The sequence below is a fragment of the Tenrec ecaudatus genome, chromosome X (genome assembly GCF_050624435.1).
Source record: "Tenrec ecaudatus isolate mTenEca1 chromosome X, mTenEca1.hap1, whole genome shotgun sequence".
In the NCBI taxonomy this organism is placed as follows: Eukaryota; Metazoa; Chordata; class Mammalia; order Afrosoricida; family Tenrecidae; genus Tenrec; species Tenrec ecaudatus.
In genome coordinates, this window is record NC_134548.1 from 127,242,922 (window position 1) to 127,262,796 (window position 19,875).

At 48.2% G+C, this 19,875-nt stretch overlaps 1 protein-coding gene across 1 annotated transcript; it reads left to right on the forward strand.

Moving 5' to 3' along the window:
* Positions 1-473: 473 nt before the first annotated feature.
* Positions 474-19,483, forward strand: KIAA1210 (KIAA1210 ortholog). Its single transcript, XM_075538449.1, has 9 exons — positions 474-534; positions 3,065-3,233; positions 8,015-8,141; positions 9,285-9,440; positions 10,592-10,700; positions 12,590-16,000; positions 16,408-16,571; positions 17,198-17,300; positions 19,317-19,483. Exons 1-9 carry the CDS (start codon positions 474-476, stop codon positions 19,481-19,483), a joined length of 4,467 nt encoding a protein of 1,488 aa, XP_075394564.1.
* Positions 19,484-19,875: the final 392 nt, after the last annotated feature.

The following is a 19,875-nucleotide window of genomic DNA, read 5'->3' on the forward strand; positions in this document are numbered from 1 at the left end:
TCAAGACCAATTTAGTCTCCCTGAACCTCCAAAATTAATGAGCCCCAACACAGAGCAATTGGTGTGGCTACTTGCAAGCATTTAAAAAATATATAATCTCAAGATCTAACGAGTGCACCACAAAATGTAGCCACTTCAAGTTTACATTTAAATTGTACAACTCAGTGGTGACAAATATGGCAAACATATGAACTTCCTGGACACAGCTGCCTCAGGAGAACGATAGCTAGAATGCTCCTCTCCTGGAGAAAGACAGCAGGCTGGGTCAAGTAGTGGGTCCATGGAAAGGTAGAAGATGCTCCAGGAGTTTGACAGATGTGGAGCCACATTCTGGTCTGCTCAGAGGTTGGGCTGCTGTGAGTGGGTGCTGACAGCACCGACTTCCATCATGGAAGAATCTAGCTGGGGGAGAAGAGATGGTGGTTTTATGCCCTGCATATCAAATGACCCTTTGCCGTTTCAGTGGTTCTACTATGGCTCACTCCCTGAGTGAGATCCTGGACCCTCTGGATGTCGTGGAGACCAGTGATGAAGGCAAGTGGTCCCTTACATGATTGATCACTAGGATTAGATTTGTCTACTAGGCTTAGCCTTTAGGAAAAAGAACCAAGTCACCCGGAAAAACAGGTTCATAGAAAATGTCTAGAACCATTAGAGATGGAATATAGCTCCAATTCTGATTGTGAAAAGATTGATCTAAAATCACACAGTTCTTTGACGTGACTGCCAGGTTTGACTTACTAAGGCAATAGATATATGATATATAATAATAGATATATATAATCAGGCGGAAGGGGGGAGCCAGAATAAACTATGATATGAGAGAGCCAACTGAGATTTCACTGTAGCTAGAAATCTAGATTTTGATGACAGGTACATTTGTAATTTGAGGTGTAATGGGGTAATAGAAACAGAAGCTATCACCACAGGTTTCTGTTAAATCGGATTCCATTTATGAACATTCTCTTTGGAAAAAATATTCAGCAGGTTTTCCCAGTGCATAAATTGTGCTGTCATCAATACGTGGTCGGTGACTGTGAGTGGAATAATAGAAAAAGGAGGCAGAAGTCGTTAAATGATGATCGACTTCATTGACTCCCCACCCACCCACCCACACACACACAACTAATACAGAAGAGGGACCCTAGGCGTAAAGGCGACATTGAGTTTAAAGACAGAGTGCACTGAACAGCTCATGGAGTTGCCCTTTAAGTGGAAGCAGGGTTTTCTTCAGTTGTGCATTCTCCTGGTGGCCTGATTTCGTTGATATGTGAGGTGGGGACAGGGATCCAGGTGGCACCTTCTTCATCTCGGTGTCGTCATCATTTCGTGTCACTCTCTGAGAGAACGATTGCGCCCTCACACACATTGAATAAGTGAAGAAATGAGTACCTACATACCGGTCAATGAAGACCTCTCCACCAAGGGAGCCTCCACCGCCAAACCAAATGTCCTTTCTCTCTGAAGATCAGGGAGACAGGCCAAGCAAAGAAGGTGGCTGTGCAGGCTATACTGAGGAAGAGTACAGGTAAGGAAATGCCTTTGCTCAGAACTCTTTTGAGAGAGGCAATGATTTGAGTCCAGGGTTGGAACTAGTCAGTGTTAGCCCGAGAATCCAGGTGGCTGTTGGGAGGCTGAAGGTAAGAAAGGCTCCTTAGAAAGGTGTTCTTTGTCACAGCACAGGGCCATCCTGGCGAGGAGCATCGTTTACCAGGCTGCTCAAGCTCCATCCCGATGGGCAGCCTGTGTCCATAAGAAAATAGACAGTCCAGGCCCAAGGATGCCTTTACTAGAATGAGCTGTGATTTTCTTCTCGGAGGTGGGAGGTGGGGGCTGGGAAACCTGCTCTCTGTTATGGGACACACTGCAGGCTCTTGTTGGGCGCAGCTGTTGAATGCATACCCAAGCATTATTACTATTATTGCTATAGTCTCTTAATGATTTTTTTTGTCTATCTGGAGGTACTGCTTTAATGGTGTGTTTTTTTAAATGCATGGAAATGAAGATTCTAAGACAAACATTTGACTACTAACTGATCTTAAATAGGAACGGTACCTCATTTATAGACAGACTTAGCATTGGAATCCGTTTGTCATATGGAGACTGCCTGTAGTTGATTTATGTCAGCTCCACGAGGGCGGAGATTGCCCTCTACTGTACACGTGATGCATCTCCCCCAGTGCCTGAATGGGCCAGGACCAGGGTCTACAGACTCCACACCCACCCTCCTCAAGTCCTTTGTGACTCTTAGCGACTCCATAGGTCAGGGCGACACTGCTCCTGTGGGTTTCTGAGACTCTAACTGTGTATATTGTGGGGTATCACGTGGGTTAGCCCATGTACAGGTGACCTCTATACACATTGCTGGCTACAGATGTGGGTTTTGACACAGATCCTCCACCACTCCCTCCCTCTCTCCCTCCTTCCCTCCACCCTTCCCTCATCCATTGCTTCCTCCCTCCATCCCTAGATCCCTAACCTCATACCCTGGAGCAGGTGGTGGGTTTGAATTGCTAACCTTTTCCGTTAGCAACCGCACAGCCAATCCACCCTGCCACCTTGTCTCCTCAAAAGTGGGTTTTGATAAGAAATATTTTTTAATTTAGGTCAGACAAGCCCTAATCCTTAAAGTGACTTCTTTGCTTTTTAAGACCTCCAGTGTCTTTTGCAGCAGGTTTTCTCAGTACAATACATAGTTTGATTTTTTGACTGCTGCTTCCAAAGGGCATTGATGATGGATCCATAAACAAACACAAAATCGTTAGTTAATAAAAGCCACAAAAAAAGGAGTTCAGAAGCAAGAACAGGGTCCAGAGAGGCTGCCCCCCAAACAAGCTGTCGCCAGGGCTTCTGACTTGGCCAGTGACTCTTGTGTTTGGTTCCTGGAAGACAGGAACCAACCAAGGGCTTGGTGCTGTGGGCATTGCTGGGCGGGGGGTGGGGGGAGATTTCTGTAGGGCATCTGGGATGAGACCATCCCTGTCCCTCTTTTGAAAACCTTGTGTCCATGGCTGTCTTTCCTTCCACCACCATGCATGGCCTCACTCCCATTTCTTACTTCCAGGAAAGAAGAAATCCAAATTTAAAGTCTTCAAAGAGTTTTTTGGTAAAAAGAAGAAGAAAGAGACTGATGGCAGCACCCCGAGAGTGAGGACCATCCAACCCAGCTTGTCCAGCGGCAATCTCAGCATCTCGCTGAAGCCCATTCCCGCTGAAGAACTGCTGGCGCTAAGGTAAGCGCTGGCCCATCTGGGAAGGGAGAGAGCAAGGGACAAGCAACTGGATCTAGCCATTCATTGCCTTATGCAGCGGTTCTCAACCTTCCTAATGCCGCGACCTTTACATACAGTTCTTCCTTTGGTGGTGCCCCCCCCCAACAATAAAATTATTTTCATTGTGACTTTATCACTGTCATTTTGCTACTGTGATGAATCGGGTGACCCCTGTGAAAGGGCCCTTCGAGTTCCAAAGGGGTCTCGACCCACAGGTTGAGAACCACTGGCCTATGGCTTGCCATTTGCTCTCTGCTGAAAATCAGACAAGGGAGTTGAGGAAAGGGAGCCTGGGGGCAACTGGGCTTGGATTCCACTGCAGGTGTTGGAATTGGAGTTTGGAGTTGCTCTTAAAGAAGCCCTAGTGGTGTCCTGGGGGCCTTATTGGGCTGCTACCTGCCAAGTCAGCGATTCTAGCCTCCTTCCCTGTGTCCCTCTTGCCCTGCCTTCTTCTCTTTCTTCCTCCCACCCACCCTTGCTTTTTGACACCATCACTCCCTTCCTCCCTCAACCCCTCCCTCCCTCCTTCCCTTCCTCAATCCCTCCCTCCCTGCATCCTTTGCTCTCTCCCTCCTCTCCTCCCTCCCTTTCTCTCTGGAGCTCTTTCCCCTCCCTTCCTGCCTCTCTACCTTCCTCCTAGGACTCATTGACTCATTGCTCTCTCCTTCCATCGCTCGCTCCATGTCTCCTTCCATCCGTTTTTTTCCTTCCTTCCCTCAATCTGCCCCTCTCTGGATCCCTTGCTCCCTCCCCCCTCCCTCACACCCTCAACACCATCATTCACTCCCTCCATCAGTCTGTCCTCCCTGGCTCCCTCCCTCCCTTCCTCAGAACCTCATTCCCCCTCCCTCCTTAACTCCCTCCATCCCTCCCTCCTTCCCTCCCTCCCTCCCAGGAAGGGGACATTAGAACTGATTGTGATCATGTGTATACAGCTCTTTAAAAAAGTGATTTAATTATGGAAGTTTATGGTATGTGGATACTATATCAAGAAAATGACTTAAAAAAGGAGAAGAAACCCAAGTGGACCCCTGGTGATCATGGGTGCACGGGGCGTGAGTTCAGGTCAATGGCAGTGGAATCTTTGGGAAAGGACACCCATAAGGGTTGTACGACACCCAGTGACTCGTCCATAGCACCAAAGGAGACGTGTAGCAGTTGTTCAATGGCAGAAGGTTTTGTTGTGTGTACTTTCGCCACCATTAAAAAAAATAAAACAATTGCTGAAATACCCATGAGTACAGGAAGAAGAAAATGTTCTAGAATGGACTGTGGTGATGATTGTCCAACTCTTCTTGATAGGATTGAATTACTGGATTGTATGACATGTGGATGAAGTGCCAATAAAACTGTTTAAGCAAATCCCTCTTCCCTTGGCTCCCTCCCTCCCACTCCCTGCCTTCCTCCCTCTCTTGCTCATCCCTGTTCCCCCCTCACTCCTTCTCTCCCCCACGCCCCCCTCCCTTGTTCCCCATATCCCTCCTTTCTTCTTCCTCATTCTCTTGCCCCCTTTTCCACTCCCTCCCTCCTTCCTCCTCCTTTCCTTTTACCCACCATGCCTCCCTCCCTCACTTTTTCTTCCTTGCTCCCTGCCTCCATCCTTCCATTGCTCTTCCCTCCTTCCTTCTCCCCTTTCCTCTTCCCTTTCACTCACCCCTCCTTCCTTTCCACCCTCCCTCTTCATCTACCCCAATCCCTCCCTCCTTCCCCTATTCCCTCTCATAGTCTCTCCTTTATTACCTCTCTTTTCAATTTGCTCCCTCTACCCTGCTCCCTCCCCTTTTCACACCTTCCCTCCCTCCCCTATGCCTGGCTCTAATCTACACATTCCTCCCTGTCTCCTTCCCTCTCCCTGCTCCCCCCTTTCCCTCTCTCTTCCTCTTTCCCCCTCTCCTGCCTCTCTCCCCCCTTTCTCCACACATCTCCCTCCCTCTGACCCCCGCTCTCCACCCCTCTTTTCCCTTTCCCTCTCTCTCTACCCCTCTCTCCACACCTCTCTCCCTTCCCTACCTCCTCGCTTGCCTCCTTCATCAGTCTTCCTTCCCTCAATCTTTCCCTGCAGCCCTCCCTCCCTCCTTCTTCCTTCATTTAAAAAAATAATTTTATTGGGGGCCCATACAACACTTATCACAATCCATCCATCCATCCATCAATTGTGCGGAGCATATTTGTACATTTGTTGCCATCATCATTCTTAAAACATTTGCTTTTTACTTGAGCCCTTGGTATTAGCTCCTCATTTCCCCCTCCCTCCCCACCCTCCCTCCCGCATCAACCCTTGATCATTTATAAATTATTATTTTGTCATGTCTTACACTGTGTGACATCTCCCTTTACCCACTTTTCTGTTGTCCATCCCCCAGTCCCCTCCTTCATTTCATCCTTCTCTCCATCCTTTCCTCCAACCCTCCTGCACTCTCACTCCCTCACTAATGCCCGCCATCCTTTCTTCTTCCATTATTTCCTTCTTTCTCTTCTCCTCTCTCTTCCTCACTTCTTCATTCCACCCTCCATATTTCACTCCCTCCCTTTCTCACTCTGCCCCTCCTTGCTCACTCCCTCCTTCACTCATTTCCTCCCTTTATCACTCTATTGGTATTTCCTTTTCTCTCTCTTTCTTCCACAATGCCCCTCACTCTCTCTTACCCTCTCACTTCTTAGATAACTCTCTCCCTCACTACGACACCCCCTCCTGCCCTGGAACCTTCCTCCTCTATCTCCAGGCCTGCTCTTGCTCTCTTCCTCCCGCCAGTGCTCCCTCTGCCTCCATGGATCCCTCCTTCCCTCTTTCATTCCCTCCCTACCCCCACCCCGCCTTTCCTGGCTCCTTCTCTTCCTGCCACCTTTACTCCTTCACACTCTTCCTCTCTCCCTTGACCTCTCCCTCACTCCCCTTTTCCCTCCCTTCTTCCCTCATTCCCTCCCTTGCTCCACCCCATTTTTGCACTCTCCCTCCCTCCTTCCTCCTCCTCACCCCTCCCTGGTTACATCTCTCCAGCAGTAGCTCCTCTTTCATGCCTTCCTTCCTGCCCTGTCTTCTTCCCTAGATCCACCCATCTCCGTCCTTCCTCTCTTGCTCCGCCCCTCCATATTTCCCTCCCTCTCTCACTCCGCCCCTCCGTGTTTCCCTCCCTCTCTTGCTCCGCCCCTCCGCATTTCCCTCTCTTTCTTGCTCCGCCCCTCCATGTTTCCTCCCTCTCTCGCTCCGCCCCTCCATATTTCCCTCCCTCTCTCACTCCGCCCCTCCGTGTTTCCCTCCCTCTCTTGCTCCGCCCCTCTGTTTCCCTCCCTCTCTTGCTCCGCCCCTCCGTGTTTCCCTCCCTCTCTCGCTCCGCCCCTCCATGTTTCCCTCCCTCTCTCACTCTGCCCCTCCATGTTTCCCTCTCTCTCTTGCTCCGCCCCTCCGTGTTTCCCTCCCTCTCTCGCTCCGCCCCTCCATATTTCCCTCCCTTTCTCGCCCCGCCCCTCCATGTTTCCCTCTTTCTTGCTCCGCCCCTCCGTGTTTCCCTCCCTCTCTCGCTCCGCCCCTCCATGTTTCCCTCTCTTTCTTGCTCCGCCCCTCCGTGTTTCCCTCCCTCTCTTGCTCTGCCCCTCCATGTTTCCCTCCATCTTTTGCTCCGCCCCTCCATGTTTCCCTCCCTTTCTCACTGGCCCTCCATGTTTCCCTCTTTCTTGCTCCGCCCCTCCCTATTTCCCTCCCTCTCTCGCTCCGCCCCCGTGTTTCCCTTCCTCTCTTGCTCAGCCCCTCTGTGTTTCCCTCCATCTCTTGCTCTGACCCTCCATATTTCCCTCCCTCTCGCTCTACCCCTCCATATTTCCCTCTCTTGCTCCGCCCTCCCATATTTCCCTCCCTGTCTCGCTACGCCCCTCCATATTTCCCTCCCTCTCTCACGCCACCCCTCCATGTTTCCCTCCCTCTCTCACTCCGCCCCTCCATGTTTCCCTCCCTCTCTTGCTCCGCCCCTCCGCGTTTCCCTCAATCTCTTGCTCCGCCCCTCCCTATTTCCCTCCCTCTCTCGCTCCGCCCCTCCCTATTTCCCTCCCTTTCTCGCTCCGCCCCCGTGTTTCCCTCCCTCTCTTGCTCCACCCCTCCATGTTTCCCTTCCTCTCTTGGCATACCCTTCCATATTTCCCTCCCTCTCTCGCTCTGCCCCTCCGTATTTCCCTCCCTCTCTCTCAGTCCTCTGTCTAACCCCCTCCCTCCTACCCCATCTCCCTTTCTCCCTTCTCTCCCTCCATTTCTCCCCCTCGCTCTACCCCCTCTCTCCCTATTTCTCCCCTCCCCTCCCCCTCTCTGTCCCCTCTGTCTCCCCCTCTACCCCCTCTTATAATCCCTCCCTCCCTCTCTACCCCCTCTATCCATCCCCTCTCACTGACTTTCTGTGCTCCTTCTCTGCCTCCTTCCCTTCTCCCACCTCCCTCGCTTGCTTTGTCCCCTCCACCCCTGGCTTGACAAAACAGGTGTTTGTATGGATCGTGATAAGAGTTGTATGAACGGCCTATAAAATGATTAAATAAATTTTAAAAAATCTCTCTCCTGTAGCTAGTATCATTGCGGAGAGGTAACCACTAACAATTTTTGAGACCATGCTATTCTTTCTCCTTCACTTAAGTGTTGTGTGAATTCTTCCGTATTAAAAAAAAATGCATGCCTGGCATCCTTCTGAGGTGTCTTATGCAAAGGTGTCTTTAGTTCCTATGTCCCTTGAACTGCTTTTATAAGATCTTTCCTTTCTGTGCAGGTACAAGAGCAACATGGGGACCAAGGCTCTATCTCATGACAGCATCTTTATGTTGGAGCCTGAACGTGAGAGATCGTCCAGTAGAATGAACTCCCCACCAGAGCATCATCGAGGGAGTACCCTGCAGGTAACCATGGCCTTAAGCAGCAGTGCCTACTTCCACTACACTCCTGGGTCATCCTTTCCCCCCACCTGGACAGGAGAAAGACGGAAGAACTTGGGCCGGTTGCTCACTATAAATATCAAACAAGAGAGAGAGAGAGAGAGATTTCTTGGGCTGTAGACTCTAAAGGTCATCTGCTCTGAGAAGGATTCGAGTTTAAGGCAGAAGCCAGCATGCCTTCCTCATGGACTGTGTTTGGATCATTGTTGGAGGCCCGGGGCATGGCCCTTGTGGCCCTTGTAGATGCTGAGGCCGGATTTGTTCAAGATAAAATCAGAGACCCTGGTCCACATCAGGAAGACCATGGCAAGGACCAGGGCCTGGACTTTAAGTGTACCATGAGCTTCAAACTGAAATCAGCGACATTGGTCTGAGGAACCTCAAGGGAAACCCAAATGATCGATTCTTATGTCCTTAGAAAAACTAATGCATTTCTAACTAGTTCATTCGATTTTTTTCTCACGACATCAGCAAACTGTCCCAGGATTTAAAATTAGCAGCCAGACACAGTCAAGATTCAATCTAGACAATTCCTGGACTAGGAGCAAGGATTGCAGTTGGCATCATAACCCTAAAACGGACCTTCATGAGGATCAGACCCTAAGCAAGAGCAGAATAAGACAGAAGTGCAGAGAGCATGAAGCCACACTGGTGGGACATTAGTTTCAACATGGGCCTGCTAACTGAAAGGTTTGATTGAACCTGACAGTCGTTCCATGGGAGGGCCATGAGGTAACCTGCTTCCATGAAGATTTAGAGCCTCAGAAACCCTAGGGAATAGGTCCATTCTGTCCTATAAAGTTGCTATATGTTGGAATTGACTCTGTGCCAGTGGGTTTGTGCTTTAGTAGTTAGCAATAATAGAAAGATCACACCAGGAATCAGGTTTCAAAGCAAGACAGTTTTTGTTTGGTGATTGGTCAGAGTATGCAGCAACCTCGAAGTGAAGACATAGAACGTATTCTTTCCTGGGATTTTTTTTTCCCTCTGAGGGGAGAGGTAATTCGAGGGCAGGATTCTTGGTTTTCTAATCATTAAAGCAACAGGAGAACACCGTTGACTTGGTGAAATGACACAGGTTTTAATTTTTTATTTCCCGGGGAACAGATGCTACCGATTCAGCCTCACCAACTAAGCATCACCCCACCTCTGATTCGACATGATTCAGTCTATAAGGACTTGGATATAATCTCCATGGACGATGAAATACCCATGGGCCCACACATGAAGAGTGCATCCCCAAAGATCTTGAGGGCCAAGAAGGTAAGAAGGAGCCGCATCTGAAGAGACCTGTTGAAGACCACATGTCCAAGGCATCATTTCTTGAGCCCATTCCTCCAGCTCTAGCCTAACAATTGGGGGGAGGGGGGGCTGGTTGAGAAAGGAGCTGCCATTCTTGGGTTTTGATATTCATGGTGATTTACGTTGTCCAGTCTGTAAACCAAAACTTAAGAAGTTTCTCATCTGCAGGCTGCCTTGGACAGGTACTATTCGGTTAATAAACCTAAACAGATATGAGCTACCTCCTATGGCAACTGATCAGGCTTGGTTTTGTAAAATTTAGGAATTTGTCACTGCGAGGCTGCCCTCTAAAAACAGCATTCTTTATTCTTTCTGCAATACTTAGGACATCTGCACGCTACTATATATTTTTGTTTGAGTTGCTGTCTTCTATTTGCATGATAGGAGCTGTTAGAGAGAAGTAGAATTTAGAATAATTAAGCTTGGGAGCTGAAAAGTAAGCAAAAGAGAGATTTGAATGATTTATATTGACGGTTATTGGCCAACAGCAAAATTTTATTTTGTTCTTAACAGATCATATATATGTATACATATCATATATATGGAAATATTACCCTCCTGTGAAATAGGGTGGTCTTTTTCTTTTGTTATGCTCAAGAACCCTAGTGGTTAGACACCATGGAAAAAAACTTATTTTTTTTTCAATCATTTCATTGGGGATTTGTACAACTCATCATAATCCATACATCCATCCCTTGTGTGTCAAGCACATTTGTACATTTGTTGCCATCATCATTCTCAAAACATTTGCTTGCTGCTTGAGTCCTTGGTATCAGCTCCTCATTTCCCCCCTCCCTCATGAACCCTTGATAATTTATAAATTATTATTATTTTGTCATATCTTACCCACTGCCTTCACCCACTATCCTGTTGGCCATACCCCAGGCAGGAGGTTAGATGCAGATCCTTGTAATCACTTCCCCCTTTCCACTCCACCCTCCCTGTATCACCACTCAAGCATCATCCTTTAGGCAGCCAGGAAACTTTGAGTGATTTTGTTTGTTGTTCAGTTGGCTGGCTGGTTGTTTTGATGAGTCCCCTTTGACGATCATGACAGGGTGGGCAGAGAAATACTTCGGTCTGCTCCATACTCTTCCCTTTCCCTGTTGTAGGTGAAACCAAAGCCAGGAGAATCAAGTTTTCTCCTGTCATCGGAAGAAGAGAAGACTATGACCATGCCGAAACAAATCCAACTGAAGAAGCTGAAAAGAGACACTGCAGGTTAGCACACATCCTCACCCTCACCCAGAAACATGTACCGTGAGTTCAATTGGCCAGTGCTGCGTGACAGCAGCTATGTGAAGAGAGCTTTCCATGTCAGATACCTACTCAAGTAGTCCGGGTTTCTCCATTGGACTTGTCCAATAAACGTGATCAACACCACTGTAGGATGTAGGGAAAGGTCATGTGGATTTCTCTTTGCTTTAAAATCACTTCCTTCCATAGAGGTAGTTTGTCAGAGAGGTCTTTTGTCTGTTTGGAAGCTCGATGTCTCCTGCACGTGTTGTGCATGTGGAGTCCAGTGTACATGCTGAGTTTCTCAGTAAGCCCATTTATCTGAGAGAAGTCAGTGATTCCCTTTCCCCAACCTCCTCAATCATAGAGAATAACTTAGTTGGCCCCCAACTCCCCTTCGAAAGTCACCTGGTTCTTCCAGCAGAGAGAAAAGGTCCTCTTGTCAACCATGAGACCTGTTCCCATATACGTGGGCAAAACCAGCTTGAACAGCTGCAGACAGATGTCTTTGGCATCAAATCCGCAAACAACAAATGCCACCAGAGTGAACACACATGTGCGAGGCTATTGGCTTCTGCTGATCTAAAGCGAACTTCAAACAGTACTTGCTAAAAATGAATTCCACTTCCACAAACTAAGCTGAATAGTTACTTCATGTGTTTATGACCAAGTAGTCCACATGTGGTCTCAAAGACAGGATATCCCTAACCCCATTCTCCCACGAAAACCAATAAATCATTCAAATACACGCACACGGAGAATGAAAAGAAATTAAATGAGTAATCACATTTACCTGCTTTGCATCTTTCTTATACTTATCTTAATGGTTATCCCTTTCACCCAGGATATAGAAGAGTTATGTCCATGGGGACAGATATTAGATTTTCCAGCTATTGGGAATAGTTTGGTGTGTAACTATGTTTGGCGCTGCATGCTGCTTATACAACCACTAGAGGGAGGTGGGGCTGCAGCAGCTGGAAAAGGAAGAAAGCAGACAAGGACCCTCCCACCTGCCAAATTGGACAGGGAGAGGAGAAATCTGTATAGCTATTGCTTTCTGCTTGATCTGAAGCCTGTGACTGATGGAATTATTAAGGCTTTTCCAGAATTGCTTTGTATGTATAATGTTACACACAAACACTCCATCTCACTGCCATCTAGTCAATTCTGACTCATAACGAATCCAACAGGACAGAAAAGAACTGCCCCTGTGGGCTTCCAAGACCGTAATTCTTCCCATGAATAGAAAGCCCCATCTTTCACCCACCGAGCTGCTCATGGATTTAAACTTCTGACCTTGCAGTTAGAATCACATGTGTAACCCATTACACAGCCTTCTAAGATTACACAGGATTTTTTTAAATACAAAAGAGTAGAGAAAAAAGAGGGTCATAATCCTACCTCCCCAATAGCTCCTGCTGGCACCTTTCTAAAATAATTAATTAATTAGCTAAAATAACACCACTCAAGCTCACAAAATGACAACTCAAGCTGTTTGGATAAATACTATGTTGAAAACATGAATATGACCCTCCCCTCTGCCCCAGGCCTTTTCTTTGATGGTAATCATGGTGGCATGTTCAAAAATTGCCTATCAATGTGTTGAGCTCCTGGTGGTCGATGGAACTGTTGATGAAATGGCGAAGAGCCAGCCCTGGAGCCAATCCATGAAGTTGGTATTTCCTTTTGATTTGAAAACGTTCAAGTGCTAGTCATGATCAGGTTGCTCTCTGCCTTCTGGAAAGTTGTGTCTTCCTCACAGGGATTTCCATAGCAAATAAGGCCCTCTTGGGGCAGGGGGGAATATTGGTATTCTAGGAAGAACAAAGCACCCATATCATAGCCCCCCATTTCCTTATTTTTGTTTGGTACAGGTTCCTCCAGCCAGGAACAGAGCAAGCAAAGTGAGATTTCTGAAATGAAGACAATGGATAAAGCTTTAGGCACTGACACGGCTGGGCGTCAGGGCCGCTCCATGTCAGCACCACGTGTGAGAAAACGTGAAAGGAAGTTAACACTTACAGGGTTGAGTGAGTGTGAACCCAGAGGAAGAAGCCATCAAATCTCCAGTCGAGGTCATGGCGTAGGAGCTCGAGCTGAGTCCCCATTTGCGGAGAACACTGGCAAGGACGCCCCTGCCCAGTGCTATCCCTCAGAGAAGCAATTTAAGGAGCAACCCACTGCTCCATGGGCAGACATAGCTGCAGGTGAAGCCAAGGGACTTTTCATAGAAACCATAGCTGAAGACATAGAAGAGCCCATGGATAGTATTAGATCACCATACGCTAGAGATATTCCCTCAATGAGCGAGGAGGCACAGGGATTCATGGATCCCTCCTATGCCCAGTCAGAATGGGAAGCAGCTTACGGCCTTGATTCACGAAGCGCCCAGTTTAAAATGGAATCGGCCCAGAGTACCCCAACCATCTTCCAAGAAACACCTCCCAGAAATGTGCGCCAGGACTTTTCAGCAGGTGCTGCAGACACCACCAGTGCTAGGAAGAAGAGAGGCATTTCTGCAGAGAGGCTGCCTCCTCAAATCCCCAAATCCAAAAGTTTTACCAAGGCCTCATGGAAGCCCGGATACAGCCAACAAAGCTCAGATGCAGAGAGTACTTCCGAGGAGGAGAGGGAATCCGAGGAGCTGGAGAAGTCGGAAGATGGATCAGGCCCTTCCTCAGACACAGACAGTAGTCTAGCGGAGGGCATTGTTTCGCAGGTGGCTGGCTACTCTTCCCCACCCCTAGGGAAGCCTGAAGACGGGCAAGAGGTCATCCTCAAATCAAAAAGGTTTTGGGGAGAAGAAAGCACTTACGGGGAGCAGCTGGTTCCCAGATACCCTTCCCAGGATTGGGGAGGAAAAGAAGTCTCCACTGGATCAATTGGTTCTCTTGAAAAGGACCGCCAGGCCAAGGATTGGAGCAGAGACGAAGAAGATCGGTCTTCCCAACATCATTCCTCAGCCTTGGGAAAGCGTAATGACAAGCTCCAAGTCTCAGTGGCAGAGAAGGTTCCTGCGGAGCAGTTACTCATTTCTCAGCCCCTTATGATGCACCCAGTCTCCTGGGGTTCCCTGAGAGATCCTACAGACGGAAGTGACTCTGCTCAGCCAGCATCGTCCTGGGACCCCTACCAGCAGTGGGAATCCATGCACACAGGTGCGCAGAGCATGGCCGAGGAGCGGGACATAACTTTGCCGCCCCTGCCGCCCAGAACCCACCAGAGGCAGCTGCGAAGGCTGAGAGCTGAGCAGCAAGCCGCCTCAGGTGCCCAGAGTCCTGCCGCTGGTGACCTGCCAGGGCTGAAGCCTCCCAGATATCCCATGAGACCAGAAGTCTCTGAAGACCCCAAGCCTGCCACTGTGGAGGGAAACCTGTCGATGCCCACCGAGCCTTCCAGCTATCCTTCGCAGCCCAGGGCGAGACCAGTGGTTGAGCCACAAGTGCCCATAGGTGCCGAGAATGTGGCGCCTGAAGAGAAAATGTTTACGGGGATGCCACCTCTCAGGCGCACTCTACAGTCATGGCCGCCAGCCTCTTCGGTTCCAGAAAGCACGGTTGCCAAAGAGCACTTCCGGAAGGAGCAGCTGCCTTCCAAAGGTGGCCCCAAATATCCTGCCCAGCCCCTGGGCAATCCCAGGGGGAAGCCAATCTCCGAGAGCACTGCTGTTAAGGAGGGCACGATCAAGGAGCTGCTGCCTCCAGACAGCCGTGCCCAGCCCTGGATGAGGTCTGAAGTCCAGCCACAGATAATGCCCCCAGGTCCCAGAGGCCCTGTGCAGTCACGGGCGGGGCCTACATTTGAGCCACAAGTCTCTGCCGTCGCCGGGCCCAAGGGTGCTGCCTTTGAGGAAGGTGATTCTCAGGAGTCGCTGCCCTACAGACCCCCTTCTGAAGAGGTCGTCGCTGATCCAATGAGTGCGTCAGCCACATGGGGTGGTGCTGTGGAGCCCGTGGAGCCCCGAGGCCCGTTCCAGCCAAGGGAAAACCCTGAATTTGAGCAATACATCGCGGCCACCGGTGGTTCAGAGGGCCCTGCTATTGAGGGAGCCATGTTGATGGAGCCACCCACCACCAAACAGCCTCTGGCCGTTGGAAGCGCTAATGTCCATCACGTGTCGTCTGGCTTGGAGAGTGCTGCTGTGGAGGAAGGTCACTCCGGGAAGCCAATTCCCCCCAGATATCCTACTGAGTTGTTAATGGACTCATATGTCCAGGAAACCTCCAATCTAGAGAGCTCCGCTGCTGCCGAAGGAGCCGTTCTGAAGAAGCTGCCGCCAATGCGCCCGACCAAGTCATATGTGAAGTTCATGGCAGAGCAAATCTTTTCCAATCCCGAGAGCCCCGCTGTCGGGGGGATCATGTATGTGAATCCTCTGCCTCCAAAGCCTTCTCCCAAAGCTCCGTTGCAGCCTAATGTTGAGCCTTCTGAGGGTGCTGGCCTTGAGGAAGGCGTTTCTATGAAGCCGAAGCCCACAGAGGGCCCCTTGCAGTCCTTGGAGAAAACCGAAGAGAACCAGGAGGATTTCTTGGTTGCAGAGAAGTGGAGAATCTATGAAGAGCAGCTGGCTTCCAGGCGCTCCTTCCAAGCCAAGGGTGCCCAGCCACAGAGTGTCTCAGCGGGGGTACCTGTGGAGCGGAGCAGCTCAGAAAGGCAACTGCCACCCAGATCCCGTGTCCAAAGCATTGGGGAGCCTGAAGAACAGCCCCAAGTTCCTTCTCGTCCCATGAGTGCGACCACTGAGAGAGATGTCGTCGCTGAGAGTGATGCCGGCAGCAGCTTCTTACCAAGAGCCCCGGATTCTTCCAAGAAACCCAAGAAACCCATCCAAGGCTCCGAAGACCTCACTAAGCGCACCCCCTCCTTGGCCACCAAAACGGTGAAATTTGCCATTGTGCAGCCTCCGAAGAAAATCATTCCGAGCAGTCTTTCATTTCAGAGAGAAGTTCTTAACAAAGAGGATACGAATGATGATAAGCTTGCAAGCTCACCTTCCACTGAAGATAAAGTTGAAAATATTTTTGGGGTGAAGCTCAGAAGAGTCCCTTTCTCCCAGAAGTACAGGGATGAGAAGAGACAAGGCAGCTGTCCCGATCTTCCGACAATCCACTTGGATCCAACTTTAGCCGCCATTGTGAAAGAACAGCCAGTCCGAAGAGCCATCTCACAGTGGAACCTGAGTGCTACAGAGAATCTCGCCAAAACATTTGGCTTTGAGAAGAAGCAACAGATGGGATTCAGAGCTGAAGGTGTAACCAAGCAGCAACCGACTTACAAGATCTCAGGTGAGACTTTAGCTTCCCAGCAGGCAAGGAGGTACCACATGGAGGGAACAACTGGAGATCAAAGTTGATGGTGGAGGGTGTGGGGAGTCAGTTCTAGCTTGGTCTACTGAGTTGCTAATTTTAATGAGGATATCTGTTTTGTGGATTGGGGTGGAGCTAGGTAGTGCCCCTTTCTAGACTAGTGGATTTGGAGGTGGTTAATTTTGACTCTTGCGTTACGATTCAAGGATACCTTAACAGGTTTGGGGCTGGGGTGGGAGAGAGGGGAAAAGGCAAGGAGGCACTTCTCTACTTGATATGCTTTTCATTTGGTAAATAACAAGGGTCTCATTTAGGACATCATTATGGACAGGCTTAGGCCCCTGCCTTCCTTGCTACAGTTCTAACGCTGTTTATTCCTTTCTCAGCAAAGGCTCCTCGTCGTCAGCCTGATTCTACCCCCGCAGAGCCAGCTTGGCTAACCATGGTGAAGGAGAGGCAGAGATATTCCCAGACCTACGGCATTGTAAAAGAACCAATTACCAAGAGGGGACCTGGAGCCAAGGCAGAGACTAAGGAGCCTCGAGATGGGGTAAGATCTCGGGCAGCCTTGAAGAACACTTGAAAAGCTTGCTGGGATCATTTCTTAAACTTCCATAGGAAACACTGTCGGGCATACAACCCCCATCTCTTTGTGCAGTAATCAAGTTGGGAGATGCCTCTGGGGCAAAGTTGTGCTTTATATTCTCATAAAGTTTTTGAAAAGGGATGTAAATGGGGAAATGCTGGAAACCAAATCTTATCCAGGGAAGGGTTCTGTTAAATTAGTTGAGAAACAAGATGGTGGTTGTCAGTTGCCCTTGAGTTGATTCTGACCCATGGCGACCCCACATATGCAGAGTAGAATTGCTCTTTAGGGCTTTCAGGATTGTGAGCCTAAATTCCAAACCAATGGGACTCTCCATACTATTTTGTTATCTATCTATCTATCTATCTATCTATCTATCTATCTATCTATCTATCTATTATCTATCCACCCACCCATAAATAAATACATCTATCCATTCATTCATTCAGCGATCATCTATCATTTATCTCTTTGACCACTGTTCAATCCATAGTACTGTGGGCCGAGCTTACACCCTGTTGTCCTCTGAAGAAGTGACGTTCTCCTTTTATATCAAGATTTACGTTTCTATTTTCCTTGTCTTATTCAAGGGAGCTGCCCCTGAAAAAGAAAAGAAGCAACCGATTTTGGTTTCCAGTGTCTGTACACAGGAGAAGATGCCACAAATGAAGCAACCTAAGTCGACCAAAGCAGGTAAAAACTCATACACTCCTCCCTCTGATAAGAACCCTGGAAGACTGGGGTGCAACCTGCAAGTTCAAATTCAGGTGATCTTTGTGTCTTACACCACAAGAATCTCTTGTGGCCCTTTGATTAATTAAAGAAAATACCCTGTTTTAGGAAAAGTCAATGATTATGGCTAAGATAGATCCAGAGTGTAACTCTTAAGAAGGTCCCCTCTAGTCTTTTACTCTACTGCACACAGGCAGAGAATTGTGATCAATCACTTAAATGTTCCTGTGACTGAGTACTCACGTGTCAGGTCACAACAAAGCAATATTTTCTCTCCTTCTATCTTCCCAACATAACTATTAAAAATAATCCACTATAAAAGTTTGGAGTTCCTGGGTGGAACACATGGTTAAGGACTGGGCTACTCACTGAAAAGTTGGAGGTTTGAACCCACCTGGAAACACCTAGGAAGAAAGGCCTGGCGATCTGCTTCAGAAAAATTATCACTCTACTGTTGAGTAGATCATAACTCATAACCCAATAGGACAAGGCATAACTGCCTCCTGTGGTATCCAAGGCTGTCAATCTTTACAGGAGTGAACAGTCTCCTTTTTCTCTTGCAGAGTGGCTATTGGTTTTGAACTGCTGACCCTGCAGTGAGCAGTTTAATGTATAACCCACTACACCACCAGGGATCCGCTGAAAGGTCATAGCCATTGAAAACTGCATGAAGTGCTATTCTATTCTGAAACATATGGGGTTACCATGAGTTATAATCAATTTGACGTTTGATGATGAAATGGACCGGCTTTTGACAAAATGCAAATATCTATTTGATAGTTTTATTTTTTAGCTCTTCTATAGGATTAACAGTGACGTGACAGTTGGGGAAATAGTAACAGCTGAGAAAACGCTGTACTGGGATATAATAGAATGTGGTCTCGTCAGTAGGGCATGCATGACAGAGGGTTTGTTTTGTCCAGTTGGAGCAGGTGGGGAGGAAGAATGAGCTCACAGTAAACCATCTTTTTCCTTTCTCTTATTCTCCTGCATGAAGAAATTAGACTGAGATCTTAAGAACCCATTGCCTGGCTATGAAATAGTAGTACTTAACCTGCTCATTACTATGAATGGCCTTGTAGACACTATTCTGTGCAGTGGTTCTCGACTCTTGCTGAGTATGCATTAGAATCCGTTGGTGAGCTTTAAAAACATTTTTTTCATTGCCTCTGACTTCACCCCTAGCGATTCTAATTGGTTTATTCTAGAACAAGCCTGGACACTGGTTTGTTTTTCTGTTTATTCTAAATGCCCTCAGTAATCATCATAAGCAGCCAAGGTTGGCAACCGGTGCTTCCGCTGAAGCCACTGAGTCTTAGCATAATGGAAGAGGGGGTAGACAATGGGGGTAGTAGACAGGTGGTCATCCACGTGGCCATTATCTTATTTGAAAATTTAAAAAGCGGATCAGATACCATACAATAGCTTTCCCTTATTGTTTCATTTCAAAAGTGTAAGATGCAATGAAGATTGGCAGTTATAGCGACAGGTACTGCCACTCAGGCCTTGCCATGTCCAAGTGCCTGTGGCCATGTGGTTATGGTTGTGTGATATCGGTGACTTCTAATTCACATCTGCACCAAGTGAGAGAGGGAACACGGCTCATAGGGTTTCTTAGGCTGTAATCTTTAAAGGAGCAGATTGCCAGGGGTTTTCGTCTGCAGAGCTACTGGTGGGTTTACACTGATGAACTTTGGTTTGAAGCCAAATATGTACCCATTGTGCTGCCAGGGCTCCTTTCAGTGGCAATAGCCACGTTGATTTACTTCCTTTGAAATTCTCATACTACCTTTGACATTGCCCGAGTAGTGATTTCCAGACAACTGGCACTGAAGGGAACAGGGCTTGGGAAGCATTCAGAGGAAGGGAATCAGAGACAACCCGAAAGATACAAAAATGTGATTGCATCCTATAGATAACATGTCCCGGTATCTCTGGGACTTCTTACCGCTTGTGTGTTGTTTGCTGTACTTCCAGTTGAAGCTAAGAAGGTGGTTCCAATGCCTGCTGTGGATAAAGAAGCCCGAAGACCTGCAAGTCTCCCACCAGTGCCCGCAGATACCGCGGAGTCCGTTGAACCGGTGTGGTTCTCCATGGCGAAGAAGAAAGCCGAAGCATGGAGCCACCTAGCAGATATGATGTAATAGGGAGCTCATAGGTTGAGCACCATCCCAAAGCTGCATTGATTCCACATTGGTGGTTTCTTTTTCTTTCTTTCAAGTTTTTTATCTTGATTATGATGATTTTTTTATTATGAAAAAGAGCCTTGGAGATGAGAGATAACTCTCACAAACACCCAGCCTTCCATACGGTCACTACCAGCATCACAAAACTCAGCATTTCCCCTATTGAAAACATATAGGCCTTCTTTGTATCAAAAGCTTTCATTGGGACCAACGTGCTTTGGAAAGGAGAAAGCGGAGACGTCTTGTCAGAGCAACTCACAGGGTCGTTTCCTTATACCAAATAAAATGTTTTCGTTGGAAAAAATCCAGATGATCTCATGCAAAGATTCGATTTTAGGTGTCATGAGCCT

Coding starts and splice junctions, on each gene's coding strand:
- KIAA1210 (XM_075538449.1), top strand. CDS start 474: ATGGCTCACTCCCTGAGTGAGATCCTGGACCCTCTGGATGTCGTGGAG. Junction 3,234..8,014: donor GAAGAACTGCTGGCGCTAAG/GTAAGCGCTGGC, acceptor CTTTCTGTGCAG/GTACAAGAGCAACATGGGGA. Junction 9,441..10,591: donor AGATCTTGAGGGCCAAGAAG/GTAAGAAGGAGC, acceptor TCCCTGTTGTAG/GTGAAACCAAAGCCAGGAGA.